This window comes from Mustela nivalis (genome assembly GCF_964662115.1).
Source record: "Mustela nivalis genome assembly, chromosome: 17".
Classification (NCBI taxonomy): domain Eukaryota; kingdom Metazoa; phylum Chordata; class Mammalia; order Carnivora; family Mustelidae; genus Mustela; species Mustela nivalis.
In genome coordinates, this window is record NC_139036.1 from 26084313 (window position 1) to 26102655 (window position 18343).

At 52.1% G+C, this 18343-nt stretch overlaps 1 protein-coding gene and 1 long non-coding RNA gene across 10 annotated transcripts in view; one reads left to right on the plus strand and one right to left on the minus strand.

Moving 5' to 3' along the window:
* Positions 1-18343, plus strand: part of HNF1B (HNF1 homeobox B) — a 52582-nt gene that overhangs the window by 13079 nt on the left and 21160 nt on the right. For all 5 annotated transcript variants that reach the window (XM_082707439.1, XM_082707437.1, XM_082707438.1 and 2 more), the window contains exon 5: positions 17749-17909. In XM_082707439.1, coding sequence (XP_082563565.1) covers positions 17749-17909 — 161 coding nt within the window. The remainder of the gene's footprint in view (positions 1-17748; positions 17910-18343) is intronic.
* LOC309851782 lies at positions 1264-17819 on the minus strand. 5 transcript variants are annotated; one of them, XR_014304925.1, is made up of 4 exons: positions 17592-17777; positions 3952-4098; positions 2642-2750; positions 1264-1617 (listed from the first exon to the last, which is right to left on the minus strand). It is a non-coding gene; the product is annotated as an uncharacterized lncRNA (long non-coding RNA). The 5 variants fall into 5 exon arrangements; XR_014304926.1 differs by having other exon boundaries at positions 17554-17759; XR_014304927.1 differs by lacking the exon at positions 17592-17777 and adding an exon at positions 10418-11348.

An 18343-nucleotide genomic window follows, 5' to 3' on the forward strand; every position in this document is an offset into this window, starting at 1 on the left:
CAAGCATTTCTTGCGCACACTGCTCCCACAACATGACTGCTTCCAGGGTGTCTGGGTACCTTGGCCAGGCCTGGGGCCTTCTTGGAACCCCACTCCTGCAGAAGGGAAAGGTTCAGCCACGCAGGGAAAAGGTTCAGGTTATTCTTGAAAGGCCAAGAAGCCCCCTCCCCCCTGCTGCCCCACCTCTGAAGAGCACTAGCCTGATGGCAGAGTAAGTCCATCCCGTAACGGAAATCCAAAGCAAGGGTTCAGAGGGCAGACCAAACGGCATGTGGCCAGCACAGAGCATGACTGGGGCACTTGCTGCCCGCCCGCGGTGATCCACAGAGCAGGGGCTGGAGCGGTGGGGGGCGTGGTTGGGGCAAGGGGCATTATTGAGAAGACAATGGCTATTGTGCTGGGACCTGTGATCTCCACACCAAAGTCAGGGAGCCTGCAAGCCGAACAAAGGCTGGGCAGCTTTCTGACAAGCTGGGGTTGTGGTGAGGTCACCACAGGGTCGTTGGCAGAAGCCTTCTGTATACTGACAGGAGACACAGAGCGGGGCCAGAGGAGCCAGGCAGGTACTGGAAACTGAGCAGGGTGCATGCCAAATACAGCCCAAGAGCCCTCTGATCGGGGTCCCGAGACGCATGGTCCCCCTGGAGTGGGTTCTCTGGGGTCCACCGACCAGACCTCAGTCTTTGAAAAAAATCATGGAATCCTAGAACTGGGAGGAGTTTCAAAGAAGGAAACAGAGACCCAAACAAAGCAGTAACTTGGCCAAGTTAAGAGAGCGAGGGTGGCAGACGTGCCTAGAACTCGGGCCTGCCGATTCCCACTCAGCGCCACGTAGGTGCGTGTGCGTCCTGCCCACAGAAGCTTCTCGTCTCCTTGGGAAGGCATCGTGCTGGCATGGAATGCACAGAACCATCTAGGGCCCAAGGCTGTCGTCTGGGGCTTCGTGTGTGTTTCTAGGGAGGGACTCCTGTTTATAGAGCAATAATGAGGGGACACTGTGTGTGTTCATGTGGCCGCCTTCCCCTCTGCCTGAATTTTCACTCCGGGCTCATCGTGGCAGTGCTTGTGCATCCCCAGAGAGGGGGTTCTCTGGACTTGGTTCTGAATCCTGCCCCTAGCTAGCCAGGTTGATCCCCACAACAGCCGGGTTACCCAGTCATGTCACTTCTCCAGGTCCGACTTGCCTGTCTGTAGAACAAAGAAAGAGGACCTGCCTCATCGGGCCCACGTGAGGATTAAATGAGAGAACGTGTAAACACCCTCTTTCCCAGTAAATGGTGACGACTCTCATGATTACTGCGGTTTTGACAAGCAGCCGCAGAAAGAAAGGCAGGCAGCAGCCATCCGTTTCCTTTGGACTTTCACACCCGGGGGCATCGTGTCCTAAGAGGCAGTGACATGCGCCTGGGGCCGGGCTGGGGCCTGGGGTGCAGGACGCTGGGAGGTGTGATAGGCTGCAGGGGTAGCAGTGAACTGTGCTGGGGCTCCCAGGGGACACACCCCAGGCTCGGCAGACAGCAGGCTGGAGCTCCGGGCTCAGGGTGGGCTGCGTATGGTTTGCAGAGCCTGGCAATGTGCTTCCTATTGGTATGGCCTGTAGCCAAGCCCAGAATGTACCTGGACACAGGAAAAAAAAAAAGAGCTCTGTGGGGGGCCAGGGAGGAAACCAAGACCCAGAGTCAGCGTCAGCCCTAGTACCCTCTAAGGCTGAGCCTGGGGTGGGGGGCAGGGAGACAAGGCCCCAGTGCCCCTACTCTGCTCTCCTGCCACCCCCCCACACGTGAGCCAGGAGCTCCTGGGGGCACAGGAGAAACCCATCCTCCCCTTGACCCTTCTTCCTGGAGAAGAGAGCATCCCGTTTCTAACGAGCCCCTGGTCTCGCGGCCAGTGTCGGTGGGTTGCGTCCCACTGGCCCACAGTGACCACAGTGTGACCCGGGGGCTGGAATGTCCCGCACAATAGGAGTGGCAGGGGGAGCACTCTGCCTCTGTCAGCAGCTGATTGGTTACAAGGTGCCCCACAAACACCCTGTCAGCAGAATCAGCTGTTTTCGGGGGCTGCCCCTCCCGCCTTTACAATCACGCACCAGCATGCAGCCCAGGGTTGTCATGGCTTTGTCCCCCTTATGCATGCTTAATTGACAATTAAGTTGGGGCTTTGAACCAGCCTGGCTGCCGCTGATGGGCCTTCATCTTTCCAGGGAGAGTCACAGGGGCACCCTTTGTTTGCTCTTCTTGGGGGCCTGAAGTTACTGTAGCGGGCTGCCGGCAGCCATTTATCTTCAGCCTGGAAGGCCTTTATCTGCAATCCGCCCCCCCTCATTCCAGCTCTGGCCAGCAGGAGCTGTCCCTGGTTAGAGGCCCCATGACAGCCCATTCTGAGGCCATTGAGGAGGCCCGGAGTGATGGCCCCATCTCCATTCTGGAGCGGAATCAAGAGAAAGGCCCCCAAAAGGTCAGAGAGCAGGGCTGTGGCAAGGAAAGGGACTGGTTGGAGACAGGTGCTTGTATTGATTGGCTCAAGAAGGAGGAGGAGGAAGTTGGCCTGCAAGGGAAGCCGATGCTTGGGCCAAGGCTAGGGATCCAGCTGCATGAGCTGTGGGGCTCCGTGTAGCCTCCACTCCAGTCTACAGCAGACTCACCTGGACAGCTTGCCAGTGAGGGGCAGAAAGACCTCATCAGCCTTCATTCACCCCACATGTTGTGTCCTCGCTCTTACACCATCTTTTGGGGAGGTTGAGGTTCATCCTCCTAGAAAGAAAGTGAGACACAGAGGTGAGAGGGAGCCCTTTCAGAATAATCTTTGGATACCCTGACTGGCAGCCTTTTTACACGGGGGACTTCATTTCTGTGGCCATGTTCTCTTGCCTCCCTTCGAACTTTGTTGCCCCCTCTCCAAGCCCAGGGTGGACTTGATTGGCCCAGTGGTCAGATCAGAGCTTGAAACCCATTGAATCCTGCTACCCACTTCCCCTGCTTGGTCCCCTTCACACGTCTTCCTCAAGTCACCCACCAGAATCGAAGCCTGGGTCTTAGACAAATCGAACCCTGGGCCAGGATATCTGTGTGGTTGCTGCTGTTTCTCCCTGATGCAGAAATTGGTAGGACCGGAGGAAATCTCCAAAGTGCCCAATGGAAGGGTTATGGCTGCATGTGAATAATCATAACATCTAGTGTTGATTAAATATTTCCTGGGTCCCAGGCCCTGGGCTGAGCGCCTATATGCATCATCTCAGTTAAACCTCACAGCCACCTTATAAGGGTAGAAACCTTCTGTCCCCACACCCCCATTCTACAGTCAAGGAAGGGGAGAGGTTTAGAAGGTAGATAATTTGCCCAAGTTCATATAGTTAGTAAGTGGCAGACAGGTTTAAAACTGTCACACGCTTACCATCTCTCTGCATTATGCAGATGCTAAGAACTTAGCAGGCATGGAAACATACACACTACACATACACACACTACTCCCATAGTCCCTTCTTCTCCCACATTCTTACTGCTCCCCTCTGAATGACAAAAAGGCTTTAGGAGAGCTGGGCCAAGGATGGAGGGGTCACCCAGTCTGGCTGGTTTATTGCTTCCCGCCTGCCCCCATCCCCCCAGCAGTTGCCCCTGACCAAGTAAGATTCTGCACCCTGCCCCTTCAAGAAATTCAAGCCTCCTCTTTCATGAACTCAGCCCCATCTGGGTAGGGATTTGAACTGCCCTTGTAGTCAGCCCTGTCTGGGGCACTAAATGCCTTAACAGCTTAATGGGGCCCAGAGACAGCCTGGGCACCTCAGCTCCCCTCTGGAGCTCCGCCCCCTCCCGGGGCCCCCCCGCAGACAAGAGGCGGGGTTTATGAGGGCGGCTGTAAAAATATTCATCTCCACAGCAAAGGTCCCCCTGGCAAATAAGCCCCATTGTCCCTGAGTAATAGATCATTGCAGTTCAGAAAAGAAACAAATCCTGCCCTGAAACATCTGGTACTTCAGGAAACACTTTGGTACCAACACTTAGGAGCTGAGCGCTTCTCCTCCGTCGGGACTTTATCTGCCGGTCGTTTTATCTGCTAAATTTGAAGGTCGTTTATCTTGCAGTACCACCCCATGGGCTGCCACTAGATTGAGGAAGACAATCAGGATATTAATGAGATTAAGAGGCCCAGCCTTCAGAGGCTTCTGCTGGTAACCTCCTTCTGATAGTTGTGGCCCATCCCTGGTCTGCATACAAAGACACCTGGCTGTGGGCTGGCTGGGCTCAGAGGCACTGCACAGAGAGGCTGGGAGATACGGGAGCGCTATCGCAGTAGGCAGCCCGGTGGGCCATGCCTAATCATCCCCCTGAAGGACCCTTAAATGATTCAAGGACTCCTTGTTGTCTCCAATCAGCTCGAAGGAGGAAGGAAGCTGCCCACAAGGGCAGAGCCCTGGCCAGCAGGTTCCTGGAGAAGTGCCCTTGGAATCTGTTGGTTTTTTGTTTTTGTTTTTTTTTTTTTTTTTTTTCTTAAAGATTTTATTTGAGAGAGAGCACACCCACACAGGGGCAGGAGCAGCAGGGAGGGTTAGGGGGAGAGGAAGAGACAGACTGCCCTGGGGTTCGATCCCAGGACCCTGAGATCAGAACCTGAGCCCAAGGCAGATGCTTAACAGACGGAACCACCCTGGAGCCCTGGTTGTTGAAGGTTGAAGCGAACTTCTTGATATGAAGGCCCAAGATCTGGCATTTTGCCTCTACCCACTTTTCAAGGAGAAGTACAAGCACAAATGGGGAAGATATATAGATGTAGATATGAATGAAACATAACCCCACAATAAGGTCAAGTCAAGCATTCAGTTGTGGTTATTCTAGTGGTCTGGTATAGGGGTTGGCACACTTACCCTGGAAAGAACTAGACAGTAAATATTTTAGACTTTTCAGGCACTATAGTCTCTTTTCACAACTTGCTGGACTCTGCAGAATAAAAGCAGCTCTGGACCATATATAGGTGAGTGAATGTGAGGGTCTTCCAGCAACACCTGATTTATGGGACTGAAGTTTGAATTTCCTATAATTTCCAAACATCACAAAATACTCACCTTTTAACTTTTTCCCCAAGCATTTAAAAATGTAAAAACCACACTGAGCTGATGGATCCTACAGAAACAGGCTGCTTTGGAGTGTGGGCCATAGTTAGCTGACCCCCACTCTAGGATGATGGTTCCCAAACTTTGTCACACCTTAGAAATCAACTAAGGAGCTTCTAAAAATCCCATTGTCCAGCCTGTGCCATAGACGCCTGACCATCAGTAACCCAGATGCTTCATACACACTGAAGATGATCTGTGGACTTGCTTTCATGATCTAGCAACAGAATCACAGGCTGTCGGGGAAGACCTGAATTCCACCTTCAACTTGACCACTTATGAGCTATGTGACCCTGGGCAAATCTCTGTGATCACTAAGCCCTAGTTTCTCAATTTGTCCAATGGGGACGCCAAGTCATACAGATGCCACAGGGATTAAATGAGATAATGTATGGAAACACCCTGGAGATTGCAGGTGCTCATAAATGGTAGCTAATGCCATATCTTGCACAGCCTTGTTTTGGGGTTCCCCCCTCCTTTCCCTCCCTTCCTCTTGGAGGTCTTCCAGTCCTAACCCTTAGAGAATTTTTTTTTAAGATTTTATTTATTTGACACACAGAGTGCGCACGTGCACCCACAAGCAGGGGGAGTGGCAGGGAGAGGAAGAAGCAGGCTCCCATTGAGCGGGGATCCCGATGTGGGGCTTAATCCCAGGACCTCAGGGATTGTGAGCTGAGCCAAAGGCAGATGCTTAGCTGACTGAGCCACTCAGGCGCCCCCAGGCTTTTAGACAAATTGAGTGTTTTCCACTAGATACTCATCTTGGTGTTTGCGGCCGGCGAAGTCTGGCCTCCCTCGTAGAATACTGTTTTTATTCTTCCAAGGACGACTGCCCTGTGACATCCATAGCAGACTTCCAGGGCCATGTCCGGTACAATAGGCATGTAGTGCAAATGCACTAAACCGGAAGAGAAAAGTGGGGAAGCGCCAAGGATCATGGGGAGGGGCAGAGGCTCATGACCATGTAGCCAGGAGGTCAGGTTCATAAGATGACCCTGAATTTCCTGGAGGGCATTTTTCTCCTTTAATTCAGGGAGGCGTGAGCACCCTGCTTGTGAGTAATTAGCCCCGGGAATCTGCCAATTAGAGGGGGTGTGGTCCTTCCTCGGTGGAAGCCGGGTCTGAGAAACTTAATGGTCTTTGTTCTTAGGAGGGAAGCCCCCCCAAATTTAAGGTGAAAAGAGCAGCAGGAAGGGGAGGGGGAGCACACCCCCTGCAGTGAATGTGGGAAACCTCAGAAGCTCCAGAGGGCTGATTTTTCTGGAAGCTCCTTCCCTACACCTGTGAGCCAGCTTCTGCTCTAGACCGCTGCCCATTGCCCTCCGCTCTGGCTGCAGCGGCCAGACAAACAGGTCATCGAAGTTCGGTCTCTGATGCTTTCAGAAAGCCAAGAACCAACTTTCTTAGGACCCACACTCACGTCCTTCTCAGGTTGGAGGAACACGGAGCAGATCTCTTTTGGTGTTTAATGATGCTCCGGAGGGAAGTCTACACCCCCTGAGGCAAGCAGGCTACAATCAGTCCCTTCCCGGACCACACTCCGAAGGGTGTATCTGGGTCATGGGTGGTAGCACCCCAGAGAGGCTCAGGCTTGATCTGTGGTTCTTTCACTGTCTGGTGGTTACTTGGTCTCTCTGAACCTCAGTTTCTTCCTCTGTGAACTAGGGATCATGGTACCTACCTCCTGAGGGCTGTTGAGCGTCTTAAGGATGATCCACAACCAGGTGTTATTGGCTCTGGAGCCCTCCAGGCCTTGAGTGGAAAGAAGAGCTCTGGGTTTCCCTGGGTTCTTGACAGGGGTGTAGCTTGGCAGTTTCACCCTGGAAGTCTCTCTTGTGCAGGAGCCCTGCTTCTCACTTGAGGCATCAGAAACCATGACATCGCAGTACTGGCAAGACCTGGGCTTCTCACATCTCCTTCCCAGGCCACATAAAAGGCATCTGGGAAGCTCATTAAAAACATGCATGTCTCCTTTTTAAAATCAAAACCTGGCATGGGGGGCGTCAGGCATGGGGAGTTTCAACAAACTCCTGAAGAGATGTGGAGGTCTGTAGTCAGGGCTGGGTATTGCAAGGCCTGATGGAACAGGAGAGTCGTGAAGGGGTTGATGGTTGTCTGGATGGCCCTTTGCTGAGCTGGGAGAGGTGAGGCAGCGGAGAGAAGGGCCAGAGACTCCAGAGCCATGATTGAGCCATGATTGGAGTGACCTTGGGCCAATTGCTTCACTTCCTAGGGATTCTGACAAATGAGAGAGTTGGACCTCTTGGGTCTGACAGATTATTATTTGGAGATGGGGGATCCTGTGGAGTCTTGGGACCCAGCAGCAGAGGAAGGTTGGCCATTGCGATATCTTATTGTTAAGTTCATCATCTGTCCCTCTCCCTTGCTCCTTCCCCATTTCAGGAACTGTGTGCTGTTACAATCCTTCCACCTTTATTAGGGACCATTAGAGCTTTACAGCACCAGCAAATTGGGTGGGGCCAGTCACAATAAACAGATTTATAATGGGTGGAAACGAGACACCTATCCCTGTTGGAGGTTAACACTTTCAGGGCCTTTGAGTGGCAGCCCGCCTGCCCAGGCCTTCTGGCCCTGGGGGCCGCAGGGAGCCTCCTCCTGGCCAGCACCTGTTGGACTGCGCTGGCAATAAAGCCCAGTGAGTTCTTGCTTGGCGAGGATGGGAAACCTCTAAATAACATCTCTCATCTGCGTAACATCGATTTGCATGGTGGGTGGGCACAAAATAACTGCTTAATATATCTCAAGATATTTCATGAATGGAAACATTCGAGTTTACAGATGGAAACAGATGGATCTGCTCCTCCTCCTGGAGAATCCTCCTGGTAGGTGAAGTAGAGGGTTTGTATCCCTACGTGTCCAAGAAAAGAAACAAACCAAGTAAGGCTGTTCTGTCTGCCAACAGAGCTGCTCTGGAAGGCTCTAGAACTGTGTATGTATTCTGAATGGTAGAATTCTGGGCCGTACCAGCGTCTGAGCCTCAGTGGGCTTTCTTCACCACTGGTCCACAACTGGTGCCTGGCATAGGGCCAAGGTTCTGTGTATCTTGCAGTGATGAGATCTGTCAGGGAGGGCTTCACATCCAAAAAGGTGAATGCATAAATCCCATTTTATTATCTGTTTCTCAGTTTTAAACTGAGCGAGTGGTATTTGTTTCATTTTACATAACATAGTATGTTGTTATTTAAAGCATGTGTTCCCTTTCCTAGAAACAGTATCATCCAGCACTGTCTGCATTGATGCTGCTTAACCAGCATATACAGCCTAACACACACACACATACACACACACGCACGTACACCGTCCAACATTAAATGCTACCAGAAAGTTTTCAAAGAGCAGGAGTATTCATTCTCCTAATGTTCTCATTTAGTTTCTACTAGTTTAGTTTACAAGCTTAGTTAAGTCTGCTCTTTTGATTTAGTTCTACTAGCTTAATGTTCTGCTAGATTAGTTCTTATGATCTCTTACCAACATGATTAGTTCTTATGATCTCTTACCAACATCCCTTGGGCAAGAAGAGAGCTAGTGTGGCTCTTCCTGAGGTTTTGTTGAGCAAGCTGAGGTCTAGGAAAGGGACTGGACGTTGTGCAGATCAGAGTCATTTGGCAAGATGGCTCTAAGCTGCCGCTATCCTCAGGGGGCGCTCCCTGTGTGCTTTGCCAGTGCTCCTTGACAGTGGAGGCCAGTAACCATCCAACCTCTGAAGCCTCGGTGAGTGACACCTGGTGCTGCCTGGGACTGGGGTCCAGGAGATGGTGACCAGTGGCTATCTGTCATGATGATGACGATGGTGATGATGCCTGGCAGCGGTGATGAAGAGGCTGGGGTCTGGCCAGGCAAGTGCCCATAACGAGGCGGCTCCGACACTTGACAGGCCTCAAAGGATCTTCTCCCTGGGTGTCACTTCCCAGCAGGGCTCTGCTTATGAATAGGTCGCAGTGGAAAACCTCTCCTTTCTGAGGCAATTTTATGAGCCCTTCAGTCACAATACAGATGTCTGTTTTTAGGACCTTACTTTTGTGTGGACACCTAGTGGCTCAGTCTGCTGATGGCTTTATAGCCTTTCCCCGTTGCCCAGACCCACTAGAAGCATCATCATTCTCCTCGCCAGCCAAGCCCAGGGGCCTTTGTTGCAGCCACATTACCCCTCCCCGCAAAGGCTGCCTCTGAGAAGAGAGACCCCAGGAGCCAGACTACAGCCGGGCTCTGTCTGTCCTCCCTGCCTTTACCCTAATGATGTCCACCATTAACCCTTCTCAGCTTTACTCCAACTTCCTTTGGAGAAAAAGGCATTTAAGTGACTCATATTGCCACAGCAAATTCCCATTAATTAATCCTTCCTCAAAGTCACCCGATGAGGCCCCATACTGGGTTCTCACAGGGTGAGTCTAAATTTGGGTTCCCACCCACAGCCCCAAACATTTAGAAATGGTCATCCTGTGCTTATGGAAGCACCCATTCCCATCCCCCTTAAAGCAGTTAATGGGGGTTATGTTTAGGTCTCAAGAAATCAGGAATGGGTAGGCTCCCCACAGGTGCCCCATTGGCCCTTTTTCACACCAGGCAGAGCTCTGCCCGAGATCTCTGCTGCTTCATACGTGATACTTACACCACTGTGCACCAGCCTCTGGCCTTCCAACACCAAGTCACCCAAACATGTCTCTGCTATATCTACCTTGATGATCTTTTACTCTCTTTCTCCTCCTCTCTTGCTCCCCTTTCTCCCTTCTTCAAGAGGCATGGCTCCCACTAACCTCAGCAAAACCAGGAGATCTAGAGGAGAGATGTTTCCCACTCCCACTTCTCCACCGTTCTGTTCAGCAGACCGGCAGTGTGGGTCCTGCACAGGGCCAGAGCATAGTGATTCATTCATCAGCTGCTTGTTCCAACAGTATTTACTGTGTGCCTACATGGCTGGGCTCCCAGCGCCCGGGTGGCTCAGTCAGTTAAGCGTCTGCCTTTGGCTCAGGTCATGACCCTAGAGTCCTACAGGATCGAGTCCCGCACGGGGCTCCCTGCTCTGCGGGGAGTCTGCTCCCTCTCCCCCTGCCACTCCCCTTGCTTGTGTACGCACGTTCTCTCTCTCTCTCAAATAAATAAAAATGGAATCATCAAATAAATGAAAATAAAAATAAATGGGCTAGGCCCTGTGCAAGGCGCTGAGGACACAGTGGAGAAGGCAAGCAAGGTCTTGCCCTCATTGGGTGTACATTTCAGCAAGGGATACAGCCAAGCAACAAGTAAACAAAACCATTTCAAACCATTGGTGGCTCATGATGGAGCCCAGCGTACCTGGAATCGATTCGGGGTCTACAGGAAAGAGGAAGAAGGGTCAGCTTTGGAGGGGAGACAAGGAGCCAGAGGTAGTGAAAATAACCTCTTCTTCGTTGAACCTCAGTTTTCCATTCTGTCAGATGGGCATCTGGGACACACGGAGAGCAGCGTGTGTAGGGCACTCACAGAGGTGAGGACTTCTTGAGCTCTCAAGGGCCAGCCTGGCCTCTCTCACTTGTAGCCACGGACTCTAGGCTGTAGTGCTCATTGCCAGTTGTCTGATGTTTACCTGTAGCCACTGACTCTGGGGTAAGGACCTGGCGGGGTGGCCCGGCGGGCCTCATGGGGAGGACAGGCAGAGTTTCTGTTGCCCTTCTACCTCCCCACATGTGTGATTTTCTCAGGCGCTCTGTACACGTTAGGGTCTGTTCTCAGCCAAGATGCTTTAATGGAAAACGACTTTTTTTTCCCCCTTTCTTTTCTTGGCTCCCTCTGCTTTGATTTTTATAAGAAAACCAGTTTGTGGGCTTCCCTTAAGTATCACTCCACTTTACTCCTTGAGTTCAAGAGTGTTTACCGTCCCCGCGGGCCTGTCTGTGTTTCTGCCCTTACGAGCCGGCCTCCTCACTGAGCCACCTCAGGTAGAAGGCGATGTGGAATTGAAACCAGCCTAGTGTTTGAACTGCTTTCATCTTACATCAGCTTTTTCCTCTCAGGCTTTCAGATTTTTAATCTCCTGAACTCTCTGCAAACATTAATCTTGATGCCCAGAGAGGAGGAAATAGGACTAGGAACTGGCAGGAGTCCCGTGTCGCCGATGAGGACACTGAGGCAGCAGGGCTGTCTCCTGTGTGGAAAGCTCTCGTTGCTGGACTTCTAGTCACACAGCGGGGAACGGTGCGCCCACTTTTATCCCAGATGAGCGTCTCAGAAGTTCCCAAGACGGAATCATGTGTGTCTCTGACTCTTTCCTCTGTGGAAAAAGGGGGGAGTGGATTGCTGTGGACACCATTACTGGGCCCCCATCGGGACTGACCTCATTCCTCCTGACCCCCTCCCTGGCCCTGAGTTCTGGCGTCATAGCAAAGACAGCTCTGTCTGCCCATAATTGATGGACAGGGTTGTTGCCTTTTCTCCTTCACACGCTCCCTCTTGCCTGGGCTTAAGTTCCCAGTTTCTCGACCCAGCAGGGTTGGGCTGTGCTCTGCATGAGGTTAGAAACACACGGGAAGAATGTGTGTGACAGAGCCCTGGCCCGTTGAGTAATGTTTACTCTGCTGGTGGCTGGGACGCTCGTTCACGCTGGCAAAGGTCCACCGGTTGGAGGAACATTCCTGCATTATCAGGGATGGGAGATTGGCTTGGAAATGTCAAGGGTGAAAGGCATCCCACCAGATTCTGGGTACAACTCACAGACCCCAGGAAAATGGGGACCCTGGCTTCAGTGCCAGAGGCCACGTGGGGATAAGCCAAGCTTCACAATTGCCCAGGAGGCCCCACCTCCCACTTCCCCCCACTTCCTATAAAAGAGCAATTCTGGTCATGTTTCCCTGGCTGACATGGCTCTTCTGTTTGCCCGGCTTTTTCTCTCCCCGGAAAACCCAGTGCTTCTCTCACTTTATTTTACTCACTCAGTATTCTGGCTTCTGAGGAAGGAAAATCCATACGGCCATCTTGTAGATAAGAATGCCGAGATGCCCAAGTTGACCGGCCCAGGATCATCAAGGCAGAGAGACAGAGAGAATTCGTTTCAAGTGTCTCGATGCTGATGGCCTGTTGATTTCTGGAATTGTGGCATTCCGGCTGTTTTTAGAAGCTCTGAGCTAGTTCCCGTCCCCTGAAGCACAGGTTTCTGAAAAGTCCTTGTGGTTAATTACACCCTGAGTGGGTCCTCTCCCAGGTCCTCCTGCAAGGCAGTTGTGTCTGGCCTCAAACACAGGTCCATAGCCAGTTCTGTAGAAGCTGACATTGACATCAGAAAAACCACAGTGCTCTGTAAAGTCACGCATAAGCCATGAGGTTTATGGGTTGGGGGGGAATGGGGTTAAGGACACACTACTCAAAACTTCTCCAGTGACACCCTTTGAAGAGATAAGAATCTAATAAAAAGGTGAGCAGAGTTTTACCCCTGTGAACTGGTTAGGAAGTGTTTCAGTGCAACAATATATGGCGTTTTACCTTGAAAGAGCCCTAAAGTTTGCAAAGGGGAGCAGGTGTCACAAGGGCTTCAGCCTGTGAGTTCCCATGAGGTGGTGGGCGGAGGACTGTCAGAAATTGAAGGGAAAGTTCTAACTCCAGATATGGGTGGAGGTGGCCGATAGCCCATGCAGGGAACTGCTGGTAGCTGGTAGAGGCTTGAAGGGGGTGTGTGTGTTCGTCTGCGTGTGCGCATGCACACTAATGTGTTCAGTGTTTTCCCCTGTGGCTCCGCTTGGCTGGGTGCAGGTTTCTGGATTCCTCAAATGGGAAATTCACGTTGCATTCAGATTATTCCATAATGTATCAATAGAATTGGAACAGATGCATGCTTTTAACACCAGCATTGCCGTAGGACTGACTGCATTTTCTCCTTCCGCCGGAAGGGATGCTCTCTTGTCCTGGGGCATGCCTGCTCAAAGCAGCTGAGGGCTCATTCCTTCTTTCAGTAAATAGTCACAGTCCCAGGCTCTCTGTGAGGCTCTGAGGATGCCACAATGAGTAAATAGCCATGCCTTCCTTTAAGAGGGAAAGAGAAGTACCCTGTCAAAGGAACGGTATGGTGCCAGGGGACGGACTCCTGCTATAAGGTTCTCAACTGTGTGTAAAATGCAAAGGGCAAAGCAGGTAACTACCAGGATGAATCAAGGAGAGCTTCACAGAAGTGGTGACATTAAGCCCTCTTAAAAAAAAAGATGTGACATGGAGAAGAAGGGAAGAGCTTTCCCAGCAGAGGGAACAGCAGAAGCAAAGGCATGGAAGCAGGGGGTGAACAGGCCAACATGACGGACAGCAGGTGCTCTGATACGGCTGTATGGGGGCATTGTGTGAGAGGCTACAGCCAAGGTGCTTGGAGTCCCAAAGGCCTGATTCTGCCAGTCCTTGCTGTTGTGGCTTTTCCAGGAGGCAGTGAGGGGCCATGCTGGATTTCCAAACAGGGCAATGACATGGTACGAGTTTGTTTCGGAAAGAAATCCCAGGCTGCAGCAAAGTGAAGAGTGCCCTGGAGGAGGGTGCTGGCACAGGAAGCTGAGTGTGAAGATGCTGGCTTCTGGAACCATGAGTTCCGTCATGCCTTGATACTTCTGACCAGTCGTATTGCATGGAAACTGGATGTGTTGTCTCTGTCCCACATGCCGTCAGGAATTTAGAAAGAGCCCCATACCCATCCTGAGGCCTAGGGAACAGGTGAAGTAGGTCACCTCCTCCCCAGGACCTCAGGGATGGCTCTAGATTCTAGCTGGGAGGACTTTGGCTGCTGGACACAACGTGCTGTGGTTCCTAGGACCAGCAATGGGGACGTGGCCAGTGAGTGCCTTGAACCAGGAAGTGAGTGCAAGGTAGAAGACCACCTTCTGGCATTGTCTGTCTCCTCTGGGGACCTCTGGGGCTAGTGACGCAGCATCTTCAGTCAGTCGCATTAAACCAGAGCCCTGGTGGTATATTCCCGTTCAGAGTTCATGGAGGTAAAGGAAGAAGGGGAGAGGCCATTCTACTGCCCTAGTGTAGTACCTGGCCTGTGACAGGGGCTCAGTCAAGTTTTGTGATCTCAGCCTTCCTGAAAACATCTTTTAGACAAAGATGGTCCCAAGGTAGAAGGAGCTGAGGTATCTTGAGCAATTGTTATGTGCTAGGCAGTTTCTGGGGACTTTCACATCTCTTAAGGTCATTCGTCTTGACCTAAGGGGCAGAGACTGTTAAACAGCAAAGAAACTGAAGCTCAGGGAGGTTTAGTCACTTCCCCAAGGTCACACAGCGCATGTGTGGTAAAACCAGGATTTCAGCCCAGGTTGCTGGGTTCCAGAGCCTCCCCCGCGCTCCTTTTCCTTTGAAGCGCTCTTCTGGGTTTGTGAAATACCCAAGGACCTGGCCTCTCCTTCCTCCAACGAGAACACTATTTCTGGTGCATCGCCAGCAGATACCTTGTGATACACTTTCCCCCTCCACACGCCCTTTGAGGCGGCTGCCTGATCCCAGAGCCACCTTCTCTGGGCCCAGAGTGATTCCCAGACTCCTGGGGAGAGGAGCACGGGTCGGAAAGGTCACAGGTGAATCAGGAATGGGCGAGCAGCCCCCTGCCTCACTCCCACCACACTCAGGGGGCGATAGCAGCCCCCTCTCCCAGCGGGCTCAGAGGTGAGGAAGCTGGGGTTCCCCCAATACACTGAAGGCAGGGCTGGGATCAAACAGGGATCCCCTAACTCCCTCCCGATGCTCCCTCTTAGCCAGAGGTCTAGGCCCACCGGTCTTTTAACACAACAGCCCCACCTTGACATTTCTCCTAGAATGAAGTTCTGCTGGGTGAGAAAATGAGGTTTAAAAACCACGGCAGCCTCGGGCTACATTGCTGGGGTTCTAACAAATGGCTCTCGACACCCCTTCTGCCAGGCTCCTTCCTAAAAGGAGGCTTTTGTTTCCTGTGGATATCCTTGGTTAATTATTTTTAAATAAATAATTCTGTAGCCTGCAGTAGGGGAGAAGCCTCTCCATGACCCATATTTGATCATCAGAGGACTGGCTCTCTTCCTTCGGCCAAATTAAATAGGCTACAACCGGAGTCTGTTTGACTTGAGGCTGAATCGATGGCGGGGACGGGCTGGGAGAGGAACACACACCTGCCTCCTCGCGTTATCACCGCGCTCTCCGGAGCAGAGCATCTTGGGGAGGTAAATAGCTGGCCTGGGAGTCGGAGAAAACAGGGTGAAGTCCAGTCCCTCCAGAAGGAAAGAATGAGAGCGGCAGAGGCCTGCCTCCCAGGTTGCTTCCAGAGCAAAACCTCAGGGCTTCTTCAGGGAAGGATCCTTGGGGAGCCCTTCTCCAAGGACAGGTCATTCCACTGGGTGCTTAGCACCTGCCCCGGGTTGTCTAGAATTCCAGAGTCTTAGGACAGGTACCTTGGGGTCCCTCTCCATACTAGTCCCCTCCCCACCTATAGTTACCCCTTTTTAGCATTAGGCTAGGAGACTTACAGATATTTTCTCCTATCTCGAGATCACTGTGTTAAGGATATGTTTCCTCCATCGTATGAGACAAGGCTATGGCACAGATAGAAAAGTCATTTTCCCAAGATCATCTCCAAAGAGCAAATTCAGGAATCAAGCCCGAGTTTCTCTAGCTCCTGAGCCCACGGTCTTCCTCACTGTCCCTCCTTGTCAGAAATCTCTTTCTCTTGCTGATGTAAAACCAGCCTCCCTCTTTTCCATGGGATCTGCTCTGGCTCCTGAGCTCACAAGGCACACATCTTTCTTCTTCTGCATAACAGCACTGGGAGCTGTTGGGACACACCCTGCCAGGAGTCCAGTGGCAAATGTGAGTGGAGAAAAAGAACCTCATGTGACCCAGTGGGGCAGAGTAGAGAGACTTTGGGGACTGCAGGTGGCTGTGGAGGAACATGGGCAGGACCAGGCAAGGGGTGCTGGTTTGGAGGCAGGGAAGCCTTTCCTCCTTTTAACGTTATGGCTCCTGTTCCCCCAAAAGTGGAGTGCCCTAGACCAATAACCACCAAATTCCAATGCTGTCCCACTGCCACCCCCACCAGCAGCCCCAAGCATCAAAGGATGAGGACAACCACCAATAGAAGAAGGTCCGTAGAACACACAGCCGCTCAGAGTCAGGCAGATTGCTTTTGAAGGTTGGAAGTCTGCCTTAGCATTTGTTTGTTTTCTTCCTAGTCCCTTATGGCTCTGGGTCATATCAGCCTTGGGTAACGTCCTTTGGATGGTGCCAGGAAAACTGGCTTGGGTCTCCTTTTGGCAAGCTTCGTGTTAGTGATTTGGAGGCTCCTGGTGGGAGGGGGGGCTTTGTAGCCTCCTCGGGAGGGTGGGGCCCTGGGGGAGCAGGAAGCAGGGCAGCGGGGGATAGACCAACAGAACCAGTGTCCTTGATACAGTCAGAGTTAATATGAGGAAAGCTGGCAGATGGAGAATTGTAGCCAGACAGTTGGCCCACCTCTCCAAGCAATGGCATGCCGAGAGCATTCCATCTCCCTACCTTGCAGGTAGACCCAGGGTCCCTCAAACCTTTTTGTTGAATCCAAAGTGAAAAACAAGAACATGGTCTCCATCAGCTTTGAGCTTAGGTGAGGTGTCCCGGAGACCCCCCAGCTTTGTCTTTGGCTGTCTCCTGGGCACATCCTGCGAGACTTTGACCCTGCAAACTGGGCCCGGGTTCTTTGCCCCCCACCCCCTTTCTCCTTCCTTCTGTAGGCCACCTCTGCACAGCACTTTTGCCTTTCTGAGCGCAGACCTCTGTTTTGGTTCCTGAGCAAGAGGCAGAGTCAGAGCAGTGAAGCTATAAGCATGCTTGGTTCTCCCCTCCCTTGCAGACTAATCATCCACATCCCTCCAGGATGTGCTCCCTGCCCCACCTCCTGGCGACTGCACCTTCCCCTGGGCCCTGGGAAGTCAGCCAGATGGGACCCCATCAGAGGAATGTGAATTACAGAGCCCAAGACTCCCAGCCGCAGCCCCACATCCCTGTCCTGCTCTGCCCGTGTCCCCCCAGGGGCCTCTCTGTCTCAGCCAAAACCATGGTGTGCAGAGATGGATGCCTTCTGCTATGGCTCATGCAGGGGTCCTCCCTGGGCAAGTGCCTCTCTGTAGAATGGGTCTGCTCGTACTTGGCAGGCTCCACATTGCCATGAGTGCTGGGAAAACATTTCTAGAAGGCATTTGGAAGAGTAAAAGAAATACTCTTACCAGGAAGAGAAGGGCCAATCTCCGCACCTAAATCCTGAAACAATTACGCTAAAGCAACAACGAGGGGAATCCTCTCGTGCATTGGAGTTCCTTTCTTCCTTCCTCCCTCCTGCCCTCCCTTCCTCTTTCCCTGCTCCCTTCCTTTCTTCCTTCTTTCCTCTGACAGGTATGTATGAAGTGGTTACCAAGTGACAAGACACTAGGGATACCAGCATGAACAAAACAAAACCGACAAAAATGCCCTGCCCTTGGGGAGCTTACATTCTAGAATTTGAAGTCAAGCCCACGCCACCTCTAACCTAGAGAAAGATGGCCAGTGTTTCTTGTGAGCAGACGGGGGAGGAGAAGGCTACTTGGCCTTCCTGGCGTCCACCCTTGCCAACAAGGGGAGCCGAGTCTGTGTTCCAAGGCCCTGGGGGCACTCACGGCTGCTGTGGGGTCCGTCTTGTTTTGCAGGCGTCCGCTACAGCCAGCCGGGGAACAGTGAGGTCACTTCCGCCTCAACAATCAGCCACCATGGCAACAGCGCCATGGTGACCAGCCAGTCCGTTTTACAGCAAGTCTCTCCCGCCAGTCTGGACCCTGGCCACAATCTCCTCTCACCTGATGGTAAAATGGTGAGTACACCTGGGCCATTGTCGCTCCAGAGCTGATAAGATAAGAGGCAAAACAAACACAACTTCTCACAAGGCCTGCCTCAAACAATGAGCCATTGTAGCCCCTTCGGGGAAAATGGGGGCTGTCCAGAGTTGGAACGGAAAGGTAGGACCAGTGACCCAGCCTTTGGCGGGTAGAAGAGGTGTTCGGTTTGAACCTAGCCAATAAATCTGACAGAGTTCTGCTCTCATTTTATTGATTGAATGCCTCATAAAGGAGCAAGCCGGGTGGGACCCTGTTTGTTTTGGGGCCCGCCAAAGACATTTGCGTTGATAAAATGTTCATTCTTACCCACCCCCCACCAAGGCCTCCAAAGCCAGTCTTTTCACCTCAGAGAGGACTTCACTTGGAAACAAGTCCCCTCTTTCTCTTCACCGTCCCCAGGTGCTGGCAT